This window comes from Cannabis sativa, chromosome 8, assembly GCF_029168945.1.
Source record: "Cannabis sativa cultivar Pink pepper isolate KNU-18-1 chromosome 8, ASM2916894v1, whole genome shotgun sequence".
Taxonomy (NCBI): Eukaryota; Viridiplantae; Streptophyta; class Magnoliopsida; order Rosales; family Cannabaceae; genus Cannabis; species Cannabis sativa.
The window spans coordinates 49,793,828-49,808,843 of record NC_083608.1 but is presented as its reverse complement, the minus strand read 5'-3'; the positions used below and the strand labels follow the sequence as shown (position 1 = coordinate 49,808,843).

Sequence of the window (15,016 nt, the reverse complement as noted above, 5' to 3'; positions counted from 1 at the left end):
AAACTTCAAAAGCAAAAATTTAAAGAAAAAAATCATAATAGTTTTAAAAATAAAATATTCAATTGTGTCCATTCAATAGAGAGAATAGTATATTTTACATAAATCAATTTTGTTTTTTTTTTTAATTAGCACATATATTTTCAAGCAAATATATATAATATTCTTACAAAGTAATTTGAAGTTTAAATAGCTTTAGATAATTTATGCAAATTAACTTGTATACAACAATTCTTTTGTCATTGATTAAAGTAATGGTTCTAAAAGTTGACAACAATATCAAACCTTGTATATTGCAGAAATTTATAAAATTGTAAATGAATGGCTTTCATAAACTATCCAGCAAAAATAATGTATGCATAATTAACAATAGAAGTAGAATGCACTTCAAGTACGAAACCATGGTGTTATTACTAAGTTCAATTATTGTGATACCAAACTTATAATTTATAATGGCCAAAAGTAAATGGAGGAAAGTATGAAATTAAGAATTTAAAAAAAAAAATGATTAGAACTTTACTTTCAGTAAGTAAATATTTATCATCCATCTTGAATTGCTTTCCAATATTCTTGACCATTGGAGGAAAGAATAGTATTTTTTTACTTATACCATTACCGCTGCAGTTCGCTTCATTAAGATAAAATTTCAAGAAAATTTTTACTGTAGTAAGATGGAAATCAACTTTACGTATGAATAAGAGGGAGTGAAAAACAAGCAAAGAAAAACCAAAGTAATGTGATGTTTGATGCAAATTTTTACAAACAACATAAAATAACAGAGTATGATAACCAGTTCACACACTCAAGATTTTCAAAAACAAATTCCCTCAACACACCTCACAATAGAAGATGACGAAGACAATATCCGAGCTCTAGGAGAGGCTGCCTGGAGCTTTCCTTCCTCCAGCAGAACAACTCTATCATCATCCTTAACTGGCTCTTTTACCACCACCTCCAAAGGGATATCAGAATGCCTATTGTGTAGAAGAGCAACCTCAATGAGAACAAAACTTTAAGTTTTTTCTTCCTCATTCTTTCACTTGAAAACATATTCGAAGTAATCAACCATTGCTTGACATTATTGAAGCTCTCTTGGTCTGTGACATCATAGACAACCGGAACAAAAGCGGCCAATTAACATAAAATAAAGTTGTACAGGGGAATACCAACATGGCCATATATAGAAAGGCACACACAAAATAACAAAATGAGAAATGTACTTACAATAATGCCATGAGCCCCATGGTAGTAACTGTTGGTGATTGTCCTGAAACGTTCTTGGCCAGCAGTGTCCCACTGCATATCCAAACAGCAAGAATGACAATTAGCAATTGCAACAGAAAAATGCATCACAAATTTATAAAAGAATATTGGGATGAAGGAATGTGATTATATAACAACAAAAGTAACAGATATATTATTCATTAAAACATTTGTCAAGTTTTTAAACATCAGGCAAATACAGTGAGATAGATAATAGCATCATGATCATAAAAACAACACGCAAAGAGGAAATTCGTTTACTTATAATTTGAAGTTTAATGGTCTTCCCATCCTGTTCCATAGTTCTGATTTTCTAGGAAAGGAAAAAGAAATAGAGAGGTTATAGATGCCTAAATAAAAGATATTAGTATTAGATATGTAACATAGAACTGTACAGAAATAACACCTTACAAAATCAACCCCAAAAATAGAAGAACAAAGAAGAAAAACACATTAAAGTAGTGTACCTGGGAGTGCTTTCCTTTCTTTGTTGTCATTTTGTCCAATGTCAAAATTCTATTCTTGAATTAAGCAAGATGGAAGCTATGTACAAAATAACATGAAACATGAGAAGAACTCAAATAGTTGAAGCAACCATGGGGCTCTAATTATCACTCTGCTTATATTTTTTTTTATATATATATATAAAAATATTTAGTACTGTCAGAAGTTCAAATAAAAATTAGGTCCTACATAAAGTGAGAATTTTATTTCTATGACAGACAAGTATGGATGAAACCCACAAAACTCTCCCAACTTGCAATTGCCACAGCGATTTTAATCAAAAGTTTTTAAAGGAAGAGAATAAGTGAGAAGAATCATTTGAGCTAAGATCTATATGTAAATATATAGATAGATATATATACTTTAATTAACTTCATACATAGACATATTACCTTCATATTATGAAGATTTTGTTGGAGAAACAGCAAAACAGAACGAATATCTATTAAAGATACATGAAATTGAAAACTAATTAATCGAACTCAAAACCAGGTTCTAAATTCTCTTGTCAAAGTAATATTCATGAATTCACAATATATCAGATAGAGCAAACACAACTAAAATTCCACATTCAACCAGAGAAATTTAAGAGAAACTTTGCAAACCCACAAAATTCTTCAGCCAATAAGTACAATTCAATCACAGAGAAATATTTATTATTAAAACAACACTAACTGAGAAAGAAATAGATAAATGGGAGTGGAATGGAATTTCAATCAACCTGAGAGTGAGATTGTGAATTAGTAGCATCATCCGAAATAGGTAAAGCTCCAACCCCGTTCAACCATGTTGAAACGGTTAAAGCCTTTCGAGTTTCAGGGAAAGAATCTTGAGTTTAGAATCCAATCTCTTTCTCCGAAAATTGAAAATCCATTCGAATATATTCTTCGTATTTCCATGGATGCGAGTATGCGACTCTGAAACAAGTTGTACGACTCCAGCCAATTTTTTTTAGGTTTTTTCTTCGCAGAGAAAGTATATATTCTTAAGAATATTTAAAAGCCAAAAAAATCACCAAATAATTTAAATGCCTCCTCGTCAATCGGAGCTATTGAAATATAGAATAGATTATTTTTGAATAAAAAACTTTAAAAATAAAATTACTCACGAATTTCTCATAAAATTAAGATTTCTGTTATATAGGCACACTTTATATAGAATAGATTTATTAAAAAAAAAAAACAAAAAAAAAATTCAAACAAGAGTTATATAATTATATATTTTTTTTTTCCTAGTCACTGTTTGGAAAAATAACAGAAACAAATAGATAGTTTAGCTATTATTATTACCATTTATTTATTTATTTATTTTTCCATATTTACCCCGACCTAGAAGAATTTTTTTACCAGGCTATTTTGTATATAGATAAGATTTTTATTTTTCATTTTTTTTTTTGTGGACAGAATTTGACAAAGCCCCATCGAATCTAAAAGTGAGAGTTAGATATGTATGGAAGGGGATTTTTGAAGAAGAAACAATTGACATAATTTGTACAAATTTTCCATATTTATTAGGTATTTTTGCAAACTAAATAAAAGAGCATAAAAAAAAAGACCAAATGGGATCACATGGCATAGGTCCCAAACACACATGTCACACACAAAAAAAAGTTTGGTGTATTATAGCAGAAAATATCCTAAATGTTTTTAACTGGTCTAACTATTAAAATGGCAGATATCATTATAACATTTTTAGATGGATCTACCCACTCAAGTAATAAATGAACACAAGTTACAACCATACCATGTAAAGTAGGTAAACAAAGGCAAACAACTCAAATAATTCATTTTTCATTTTAAAATCTCATTACATAAATAAATAAATAAATACCCTTTCAAGAGGTAAGGTTCCCCATTTTCCCTTTTATAAGGTTTGTCTTGGCTCCATTTAAGGAAATAATAATAATTATTATATAGAAAAAGTTTATAGTATACGTGTATTTCGGTAGACTTTTATTTAATTCGGTGTTTAAGAGAATTTTTTAGTTTTTTTTTTTTTATGATTATGTACGTTATACTTATTTTGAGTCATCTGTAAATTTTAATTGATTTATAATGTCAAAAATAAGATTCAAATATTTTATTACATTTTTTTCTCTTATACGCGTGATAAATATATGTTTTAACTTTATTTTTGATGCACATAGAGTTGAGCCTAGACATAAACGAGTTAGGTCTGTGCTTAATATGATCTAATACTATTTGAGTAAAATTAAGTGTATTCTAAACAATAAATATTCACAGCTCGATTGGTTAGGGTGTATGACATATTCGTGAAATTTAAATGGCCCTAGAAAAATGTTGAAAGAAATAGAGGGTGTATACCGTACTACAGTTATTTCCAATAATATAAACTTGTGAAAAGTTAGGAAGATAAAGATGGAAAAAAAAGAAAGGTACTAGACAATGAAGACAGGAAAACTTTATCATTGCTCTATGTGACTCTAGTTGTCTAGTTGTGTAAAGCATAAATGAGAATGAAGATTTAACTTTTTGTGTGTCAAAGAAGAAGAAGAAAAGGAGGGCCTACAACCTTTTGTGATTTTTTGTTCAGTCTTTTTTACATTTAGTTGCAGCCCCAAGTTTTGTACTCCTTACAGACCCACATGCCCCCACTCACATCATTACTTGATGAGCTTTGAAAATGACCAACATCATCTTACTTCCTTTCCTTCTCTTCTCTTCTGATGTTGCCTCTTATCTTTTTCAAACCAAAATATATAATTGACTACATTAAACAAAAAGTTGGATACAAGTCTAACCAAAGTAGCAAAAAAGCTTAATTTGAATTCCCACATTATTTACTTGCATATGGGATTTATAGTAGGAAAAACTCAGTCTCTTGTTCTAACTCTCACTATTACATATATAAGAAAGAAAATATGTACAAACATTGAACAAGATGCATATGTTTTTCTAGCACTCGGAGCAAGGGAAAAAAAAAATCAGTGACACTACTTGAGCTAAAAGTAAACGACGCCTACTCTTACGAGGAAGGTTTCTCCGAGGCCAGACACAAGAATTGATTCTTGCTTCACAAGTTTACTAAATTACGACCTCTCTTGAAAGCTTAGCGATCTTGACAATGCAGCTGGATTCGCTTGTAAGACTGAGTTTTCTGCTCTGTGGTTCTTTTCGTCGTTCTTTGGTTGGAAAGCCTTGAAAAGTCCTCCCCCGCTGATTGAATCGGCTTTATCATTCTTAATCCCCAATGTTGCCCATATAGAGCTCCTAGCAGCTTCACCTGGATCGTCGATCCTCAATGTTTTTGGAATCCAAAGGCATCTCTCAGAATTGCTTTCTTTTGGTTGTTCTTCTTCTGAGGAATTTGATTTAACTGTGTTTTCATCCCTTGAATGTTTTCCCAATGTTGGGGAGTTAGGAGAGTTAGGACCAGAGCTCGGGGCGGCTGGGTTTTGAGATGTTGGCATTGGAAGCCAAGGGATGTTCCATGTCCCTGGTACACTACAACCCCAATAAGCAGGTGCAGGGTAAAATGGCATAGGATATCCTGGAGGACAGAAAGCGGGCATTGGAACCGAAGGGTTCCACTGAGCAGCATTCCAAGGGTACGGCCAAGGAGGCCCAGGAAAGCATGGCATTTGGGGAGGAACACCCTGAGGATTTTGTATGACTTGTTCTTGTGAAACATTGTTACACGCCTCATCCTTTGAATTCGATGTTGTAATTGAAGATCCATCAACATTGTTATCTCCATGTTCTACACTTTGAAAAGGTACGGGAGTCCTTACTTCTTCGGGTTTAAGAAAACCATTCTGTGTGCAGTTCCTCAAGTTTTTATCAGCAAGATTCAGAACAGATGCCATTGATTCACATAAGGGTGCATCAGAGCCAAATGTCAGGACAGTACCATTAGATTTCATTGAAGGATGAGGAGAGTGAATTCCACTTGAAACATCAGTTCTTCCATTTTGAAGAGCTTCAGAAACAGTTATGTGACGGTAGTGAGAAGCAGAGTTCTTGTTCTTACGACGACCAGCACCCACAGGAACATTCCTCATCGTCCCACCAGCAGTCCAATATCTTTGGCATTTCTTGCAGAAGTGTCGGGGTTGGTTAACGTTGTAATTGTTGTAGTAACAGAACTTGGTGTCCATGCTATTACACCGGGGGCATGGAAGTATCTTGTCTGGTTTCTTCAAGGTCTTTTCTTGTGAATTATTTCCCTCGCTCTGCTCTTCTTCGGTCTTTGAAGCTTTCGGTGTAACACTCTCCTTATCAACAGGTGTTGTCGGGTTCTCAGAACTTCCAGAAGTTGCACCCGAATTTCTTGGCTCTTCAGGAGACATAGGTTGGTTTCCATCTTCCTCTTTAGTCTCTGTGGGATCATCATTTGTTGTTGCCTGAATTTACCAAAATTTCTATTAAGAATTGAGTTGAACACTGAATATTTATCCAACTAGTAGAAAAATTAAGCAAAGGGGTGAAAAACAAAAACAATCCTAAATCACACAAGCTGTGATCTATCATAGAACAGGATCGTATTAACAAATTTCACATGAAAAAACTCCTAAATCCTAGCGCTCTCATGTATGCCATATACAAACTTGATAGAAGCTATAAAGCATATACAGAATCAAATCAAACTATTAGATGGGAAAAAGCTACAAATAGGTGTGAGTAAGATTGGGAAACATCTCAGCTAATAAAGTAGAAAACGTATTTTATATCAACAGATCAAAATTAGAAACAAGACCCAAGGTTGTTGTCGATTTGAAACATAATCCTCAGAAAATTAAATGAAGTAATATTTTGTGGATGATAGAAAAATATACTAAATGATTAGTTACAACTTGTTTAGAAACCTATAATCCAAAATTAAGAAACTGAAACGGGTAACTAAATGAAACAACCAAGAATCAAATATAGTAGGCAATAAATAACAAAGGTCCTTGTTTGAATAATATTCAGTGATATGGATAATAAGACTTGTAAGAGTAGAAATCTCGTCCACTAATTTGTTTCATAAAAACATGGAACCAGATCAAAAACAAGCAATATAATTCCCACTTTCAAACTTAAGATTACAAAACTCAAATCCCAGAAAAACAAACAATACCCAGAAACAAAGTCAAGATAAACATCTAAAAAAAGTCAACAAAAGCACAAAATGCCTAACAAAGACCAACCCAGTAACAATCTCCAGGTTCCAAATAATGGGTAAGCTCTCAATTTGATTTTTTTTTCCAAAAAAGAAAACCCAAAATCAAAAAGTAAAAGAAGAAGAAGAAGAAAAAAACAATCTTTTTACCTTTTCTGTGTCTCTATCATCCTCATCTTTACTGGTAATGACCTCAGAAGAAGAAGAATTCGGTTTAGGTTCCTGATCCATATTATCGTCCATAGAAGTCGCAGAAGCCGAAACTGAAGGTCCTTGAGACCCACCGGAAGTAACCGGAACTTCCGCCACCGGTATAGTCTTGCCGAAGAGCTTGATCGCCGGGTCTTTAGGCTCCGACATTTGTGCTCTCATTTTTACCCTTTTGCGTTGTTTTTAGAGAGAGAGAGATCTGAGTGACACGTTGGTATGTATGAGTTTGGTCGTCGTCCTCGTCTGGTTTGAAAACTCTTTTGTTGATCCGTCTAAGCAGGTGGGGGTTGCCACGTCAGCTCGAGGCACAATTCTCAGCCACAAAATTCTTTTGTGGCCTTAAAAAGATATCTCTCTTTCCACTTTTTGATTCTCTTTTCTTTTTCTTTCTTTTTTAAATTAAATTAAAAAAATACTTGGCATATTTTTGGGTTTCGATCTGAGTTTTTATTAATTTAAGGTTATTTGACATGTTTTGTTTTTTTAATTTTTAATTACAATATTTTATTATTATTTTTTAATTAATTTTATTCTTAAAATTATATGTTGAATTTTTCTTTAATTTTTTATAGCGATATTTATTATAGTTATAATATTATTTTTGTAAATTTTTAAAAAATTTCGAGTAATTTATTACGAATACCACCATGTAAAAAAAATTGAAAAAAATATTATAGACATGTATTTTTGGGCATAGATATTAACTAAAATATTATAATAGGAGATTGACTGTAGCACTATTTTTTTTGGCAATTCTCTTTTATTTTATATTTTTTTCTTATAAATTTGAGGTGTCCTTTAAATTTTATTGTTCAATACTGTGTAAATTATCACTGTATAAATTTATGTACATGTAACATGTTTTTATTGATTTCGAAATTTTACTATCATGTGTGTATACATGTGCACATAGTGATAATTTTAAGGGAAATTACTTCATACACTATTTTTTTAATTTTTTTTTTAAATTTACGGTTTGAGTTTCTAAAGTAGTTGCAACACTAGTTGCAATATGAGTTTCTATACGATTTTTTGTTGCAATTTAGGTTGCAGCGCTAGTTGTAATAGGGATTTCTATGTAAAATTTCGTAAAAATACAAAAAAAAAAAATTACTTTAAAGTGTAAAAATAAAAAAACCCATAATTTTAATTGGCATATTTTACATTAAAATTTAAATAATACCTCAAATTTAAAAAAAAAAAAAAAAAAGAAATTTAGGAGTATTGCTACTAAATTAGAGAAGAGTTAAGTGTACAACAAACAATTAAACACCAATTACCCTCAAAATAATTATAAAGTTAAGTAAAAAAATAATAATAAAGTCGCCCAACTCAACTTTTTTGTTTATTAATTATGAAAATCGTCAAATCATCGGCTGCTGGCCAAGCTAATTTATTAATTATTTTTTAAAAAAAAAATGTTTTATTTAGAGTGTATAGTTTTTTGTGGATGAGAATATTAGATGGCCCATTTTGTTTATATTGTTTTTAATTTTGATGTCTCTTTATCTTATCATTATTCTTTTATTAAAAAAAAGTGGATTTCCCAATCTAAGAAAGTTGTGTCCTCAATTCACTTAATATTTAATCATCATTACATTTTTGTAATTTTTTATTAATAATTTTTATTTATACCCTAAACATTTATAAATACACTTTATCTTGATAATTTTTATTTTACATAAAAAAGTAGATTCTTAATTATATTAGTTTTTTTTAAAAAAAAATTCTTACAATTCCTATTTTTAAAAAAATATACATACCATCCTTCAAAAAAAAAAAAAAAATATATATATACATACCAAATAAAAATGTTATTTTTTAAATATTATAACAAAAAAATTAAAATAAAAAATTATGTGAAATTTTATTAAAAAAAACTATAAATGATTTTAAAAAATTATAAAAATAAAATTAAGATAAGTATTGAAATTAACATAAAATAATATAAGAAAAAAATTAAAAAATATTAAGAGTAATTTTTAAAAATTATTTTAAGCTTAATTTCTTAAATATTAAGGTGTACTTATTAGTTTATGAGGTGCAAATAAAATTTTTCTTTTTTATTATGCTCTCACACTTCTTACTTTTACACTTTACTTACATTTTTAAATTTTTAATGTAAGATCATTTTCAATAATTTGTTTTAAATTGAATTTTGAAAAATAAGTTAATGTTATATTGGCTTAAATTTTATAATTAAGCTCTAATATATTAAATGTAGAATTAACTTAAAAAGTTTACAGAAACTTTAGATTTTATTGAAAATACATAAAAAAAAAAATAATTAAATATATAAATAAAATACATAAAAATCATAAAAATCATAAATTACATTAACAAGAAATAAAAGAGCAAATAAAAAACTTTTCAATTTATCTATGGTAGAAATTTTATACATGATATATTTTAGGTTAAATTTGATATAATTTTTATCGTACCAAACTTAATTATATTATACATTATTATTAAAGTTTAATTTAAGAAAATATGTAAAAGATACATATATGCAGCACTATAGTACTTAATAACATTACATATCAACTAATAATTTAAGAATTACTCATGTTATTTCTTTTTTTTTTTCACCCCTTTTATTAGAGATGATCTAATACTTTAATATTTAAATATTCAAATTAATAATTTATAATTTTCTAAGAGAGAATTAGACTAACTTCAATTCCTTTTGTCTTGTCTTCAATTTAAAAACTTATGGTAGATAAAAAAATAAAAAGGGGCATAACATCTTTTGATATGTATTAATAGAATTTTCTAAACTACTCTTATATATATAAAAGAAGAAAAAGAAAGACAACTAAAATTTGCATTAGGAATACATACAATGATACAACAAGTCATGTCTTCAAATAAAAACAAAATTAAGATGAGCTTTTTGGCAAAAAAAAAATAAGACAAGTTGAAGCAATTTAGAAAATAAATAAAGTAAAAGTTAAAGAAATATAATTTGTATGGTGTGTATGTAACTAACTATATTATAACTAATCAAAAAAAAAAAAAAACTATATTATAAGTGTAAATGGAAGTCATAGTAAAGTTAAAAAAAAAAAAAAAATCACCAGCTTATACATTGTACATTATAAAGTTATTAATTTCATTTGATTTTCTATACTTAGAAAATCAAAAAAAAATTTCCCTAAACCAAAAATTTAAAACCTAAAAAAACTATTCCTTTTTTTTCAAAACCCCAAAAATACCCCCTTCACAATATTCTCTCTCTCTGCATCATCTCTCTCTCCCTCTATCTCACCCCAACCGCCCACCCTCACCCGAACCACCCTCACCCACCCACGTCAACCCCAACGCCGATCACCACCCTCACCCCCGTCGACCACGACCCCAACCCCTCCGACCCCAACCCCAACCCGAAAGAGCAACCCCAGTCTCTGAAACTTTTTTTTTTTTCCTGCGATTTGAGAGAGGGAAGAAGACAGAGGTCCGATGGTCGGACCTTGGGGGTCCGATGGGTCCGACCATCGGACCCATCGGACCCCAAGGTCCGACCGTCTTTAATTTTTTTTTTTTTTTTTTTGCGATTTTGGAGAGAGAGGAAGAAAGAGGTCCGATGGTCGGACCTTCGGTCCGATGGGTTCGACCATCGGACCCGAAGGTCCGACCGCTTTTAATTTTTTTTTTTTTCCCGCGATTTGAGAGAGAGGAAGAGAGAGGTCCGATGGTCGGACCTTGGGGTCCGATTGGTCGGACCCCATCGGACCCCATGGTCCGACCATCGGACCTGGGGTGTGGGATTCTTGGGACCGGCTAGATAGAGAGAGAAAGAGAGATAGTTTTAGTTTGGGGGTATTTTTGGGGTTTTGAAAAAAAAAGGTATAGTTTTTTTAGGGTTTAAATTATTGGTTTAGAAATCAAATTTTTTGATTTTCTAAGTATAGAAAATCAAATTTCCCTTTGTTAAATGATGATTTGCATGGATTCCATATTTTTTAAAATAATATTCTAAGTGATTTTTTTCTCAAAATAAAACTTAATAACAACTAATATGAAAATTTATGATTAGCTTTTATTGACTTCAAATTAAATATATTAAAAAAAATTGATGAAAACAAAATAAAATGTTAAAAATAGTATTTAATTTAATTTTCTATCACTTTTGTAATTATTTATAAGATAATATATTTCTTTTTAAAATGACTCCTCATTAGTCTCATTTCATAATTTTGGTAAGAACCCCCAATTTTTTTTAGCAAACTACTACACATTAATCTAGTTTGTTTACTTTAGATAAGACAAATTAAATATGTCTTTATATATTGCGATTCAAAATGACTTTTTTTTTTTTTTTGAAAGAATTCAAAATGACTTACATTCTTAAAGTATCATCAATATTGAGTTATGCCCCTAAATTATACTTGAATTTTTGAGTTTTATCTCATTATCACTACCAAATTATACTTTCTAAATTCTGGATTAATGAACATGATTAAATAATGACAATAATTAAGAAAAATTTAAAACAACTTAAAATTTTTAAGAAGCACGATCACAAAATAGGTATTGTTTGGATTGGCAATAATTATATTTAATTATTTACTTAAAGAAATTATATTTTTTTTGCTAAAGAAATAAATTATATATTCAATAGAGAACATTTATTTATTATTATTAGAGTAATTATTATTATACTAACATTAATTTTATACAATTAATCTCATGATTTTTTTTAGTGACAATGCACGTATATTTACAATGACAATCCCAATTAATAATCAACGATAAAATTTTATTGGCGCTTCAAATTTACAAAACAAAGTAAACTTTAAGGGAATTAGCATAAAAAAATCAAGAAATTAAATATATAAGAATTAAAATATAATGTGTTTCACCGCCAATAACTCTTAGTATTAGAGTATTGTTATTGGACACTAATGATGTCTAGCACATTCTAGACGTGTCAGTGTGTCACCTTGCAATTGATTAGTGATACTCCCTAAAAGTTATCATGTTAAATTATATGAGAGTCTATACTTAATTATACCAATAGCGATATTGACACGTAAGAAAGTGTTAGGCACCACTCCTGCCTTTTAGTATCTCTTTTAGAGCACTGCTATTGGGTACTATTAGTGTCTAGCACCTTCTATAGATGGCGTCTCACGATTGGTTAGAGATATTTTGTAAAAGTTATTTTCTTAAGTTATATAGGACCCGATACTTAATTACACTAATAGCGGTATGACACTGAGGAGGCTGCTACCAGTGGTGCCTTTAGTAATTCTATTTCTTTTACGAGCATTGTGCCTAACATCTTCTAGACGTGACATCTTACAATTAGTTAGTGATATTCTCTAAAAGTTATTACATTAAATTACATTAAACTCGATACTTAATTGCACCAATAGCGATATTAACACGTAAGAGAGTGTTAGACACCACTAGTATCTTTGAGTGTTTATAATAAATCATGGAATTTTGTTGAAGTCAATCAACTAAAATAATAGTTTGCAATCCAATCGGGATATCTCCCCTGTTGGAGACACGGTTAGGATTAAAATTAGAAAAAAGAGTGAAATAATCAACCATCTGATTTCGAGATCGTTTTACAAAAAAAAAAAATTAAATGAAAAAAATTGTAGTATCCCAATTAATCTTGAAAAAAACGTATATTTTTTTTTTCATACACCGCTCAGAAACTACAACAGTAGAAACTGTTGCAACATGTTCATTCAACTTCGTAAATTTAGCACTCAATTATTGTGTAAGGTAGACCGGACCCTAGGCATAGATGGGCTAGACCTGTGTGTCCATCTAGCCTAGGAGCCTAAAAAAAAATCTTCTCCTTTTTTTTTTTTTTGAAAAGGAATTCATTCATAAACCCAAACGATTACAAAGAAAATGGCTCCTCAGCTCAAAGAGCATGACGAACACAAGGGGGTGAAATCCCAATCCACATAGCACTATCTTTGGATAACAAAGCTTGATTGGCTAAAATGTGAGCCACATAATTGGCTTCTCTAAAAATAAAAGACAAACCCATAACAGAGGGGTGCAAAAGCAGTTCTTTAATTTGAAATAACAGCCTGTCAATGTCCCGACATCCTTCTTTCGTATCTTTAATCAATTGAACCGCTCCAAGACAATCTGTTTCAAGTGTAAACCGTCTCAAGCCCATCTGAATACCTGCCTGTAGTCCCCCTCGAATGGCCAGCAGTTCCGCCACAATTGGAGTCGGCCCGTCGCATCACGCCGCAAAGAAAAGCTACCTCCCCCCGACTTCCCCTTGCCACATAGCTAATGGCAGCCCACTTCTCTTTAACTCTAAGACCAGCATCAACATTAATCTTAAAGCAATCAATATCTTCTCCTTTTAAAATTATATATTTTTTTATCAATTTTAAAAGATACCACATTTTTTTTAAATAAGGGCCTAAAAATCGTGTCATACAAAACAACACAAAGACAAGATTATATCACAAAGACAAAGACTTGGTGTAAGGTACGTACATGAATAACAAAGAAGAACTAACAACAAAACAAAACAAAATAAAATTATGTCATACAATAATACTAAAACATTCAAAATTATATCACAAAGACAAAATTAAAACACTTAAAATTATATAACAATAACAAGACTAATTGTATTAATAAAAATCAAATTATAGTAGAAAAAAAAAACAAGTTTTAAAATTATGAATTTAGAAACAAAAAATCTATTTTTTTATAACTATTATTAACTCGAGTTTGCCTTATCTTTTAGCACTTTTTTATTATTATTATTATTTGATTAAATTTTGAACCACACTATAAAACTAGATGGAAACTTTGGAAAGTGGAAACATAAAGACCCGTATGTTTGGGTGGAATTAGGATTGGGAAAGCGGTCGCCGATTTTTGGCCGAGTAATTTGTGGTGAAGGGTATAATAGGTAATATAATCAACTTTACAACATCCGTAAAAGAAACCACGTGGGTTGGGTCCCACCCAGGCCATGAAAATTAGTAGCGGTTCAGATGTGTGCCATGTCAGCATCATATTCTTAAGTGGGTCCCACCCACCAGAAATTAAAGTGAAAAAGTCACCTTACATCAATCCAACGATTTTTTCCCTTTTTCTTTTCCAATTGATTATGATTCACTTCCCCTTACAATTTTCCACGCGTGTCCATATCATCACACGTGTGAACATGGACTAGTGGCTCAGTTTTTCCCTTATTTTGAGGCAGATTTTAGATGGTGCCAGCGTCTGACACGTTGCTTATACCAAAATATTTATCTTATTATATTTCTTTCTCATCTACCTTTTCGTCAAATCTTAGTGGATTTAATATTTCTTAAAATAAAAATTAATACAGCTATTATTAACACGTCACCTACTAATGTTGTTTATGTCAATTGTTCATCCACACCAATTTATTCTATTTTTTACTCACATTTAATGTGATGATTGATTTTAATTTAATTTTTTAAAAAAAATGTGTTGATTTAGTTTAAAAAATACCATAGAATTCAATGGAGTTAAGATGTGAAGAGATATATATCTTTCATTTAATGATATATTTAGTTAAGAATAAGTAGTAATTTTGTTGCTGAATTATTTACAATAAGGTCATTGTACCTTATAATGAATAATTCTTTTTTAGAAAAATAAAGTGTGTATATAATAAAAATGCTTTAGGAAACTCGAAATATGATCTGCCATATAAAGAGGAACCATCTTAACCAATTGTGCTGACTATGTGCTCATAGTATTTTTATGTATATTTGCATTAATAATAATTTTATATAAAAATATATTTTGAAATTTTAGGGTGTCAAGTTATGTCTTTTATGATATATGATTTGTAAATAATATTTTCGAAATATAGTTTTTACTGTAATATAATTATTTCATCACATTATATTTAATTAATTTTATCGCGAAATGAGTGATATCATAGATAGTA

At 30.1% G+C, this 15,016-nt stretch overlaps 2 protein-coding genes across 4 annotated transcripts; both read right to left on the bottom strand.

Annotated features, from left to right (window-relative positions):
• Nucleotides 1–652: 652 nt before the first annotated feature.
• On the bottom strand, nt 653–2,809 carry LOC115707517 (ras-related protein RIC1-like). Of its 3 annotated transcripts, XM_061103060.1 has the most exons (6): nt 2,486–2,809; nt 2,157–2,206; nt 1,728–1,803; nt 1,522–1,573; nt 1,222–1,293; nt 653–1,094 (listed from the first exon to the last, which is right to left on the bottom strand). In XM_061103060.1, exons 3-6 carry the CDS (start codon nt 1,755–1,757, stop codon nt 940–942), a joined length of 309 nt encoding a protein of 102 aa, XP_060959043.1. In that variant the 5' UTR covers nt 1,758–1,803; nt 2,157–2,206; nt 2,486–2,809; the 3' UTR covers nt 653–939. The 3 variants fall into 3 exon arrangements, with proteins under 3 accessions (XP_060959043.1, XP_030491375.1, XP_030491376.1); XM_030635515.2 differs by lacking the exon at nt 2,157–2,206 and having other exon boundaries at nt 2,486–2,804; XM_030635516.2 differs by lacking the exons at nt 2,157–2,206; nt 2,486–2,809 and having other exon boundaries at nt 1,728–2,150.
• Nucleotides 2,810–4,465: 1,656 nt separating this feature from the next.
• LOC115699551 (cyclic dof factor 2) lies at nt 4,466–7,453 on the bottom strand. The gene is made up of 2 exons (XM_030627024.2): nt 7,036–7,453; nt 4,466–6,127 (listed from the first exon to the last, which is right to left on the bottom strand). Exons 1-2 carry the CDS (start codon nt 7,255–7,257, stop codon nt 4,814–4,816), a joined length of 1,536 nt encoding a protein of 511 aa, XP_030482884.2. The 5' UTR covers nt 7,258–7,453; the 3' UTR covers nt 4,466–4,813.
• Nucleotides 7,454–15,016: the final 7,563 nt, after the last annotated feature.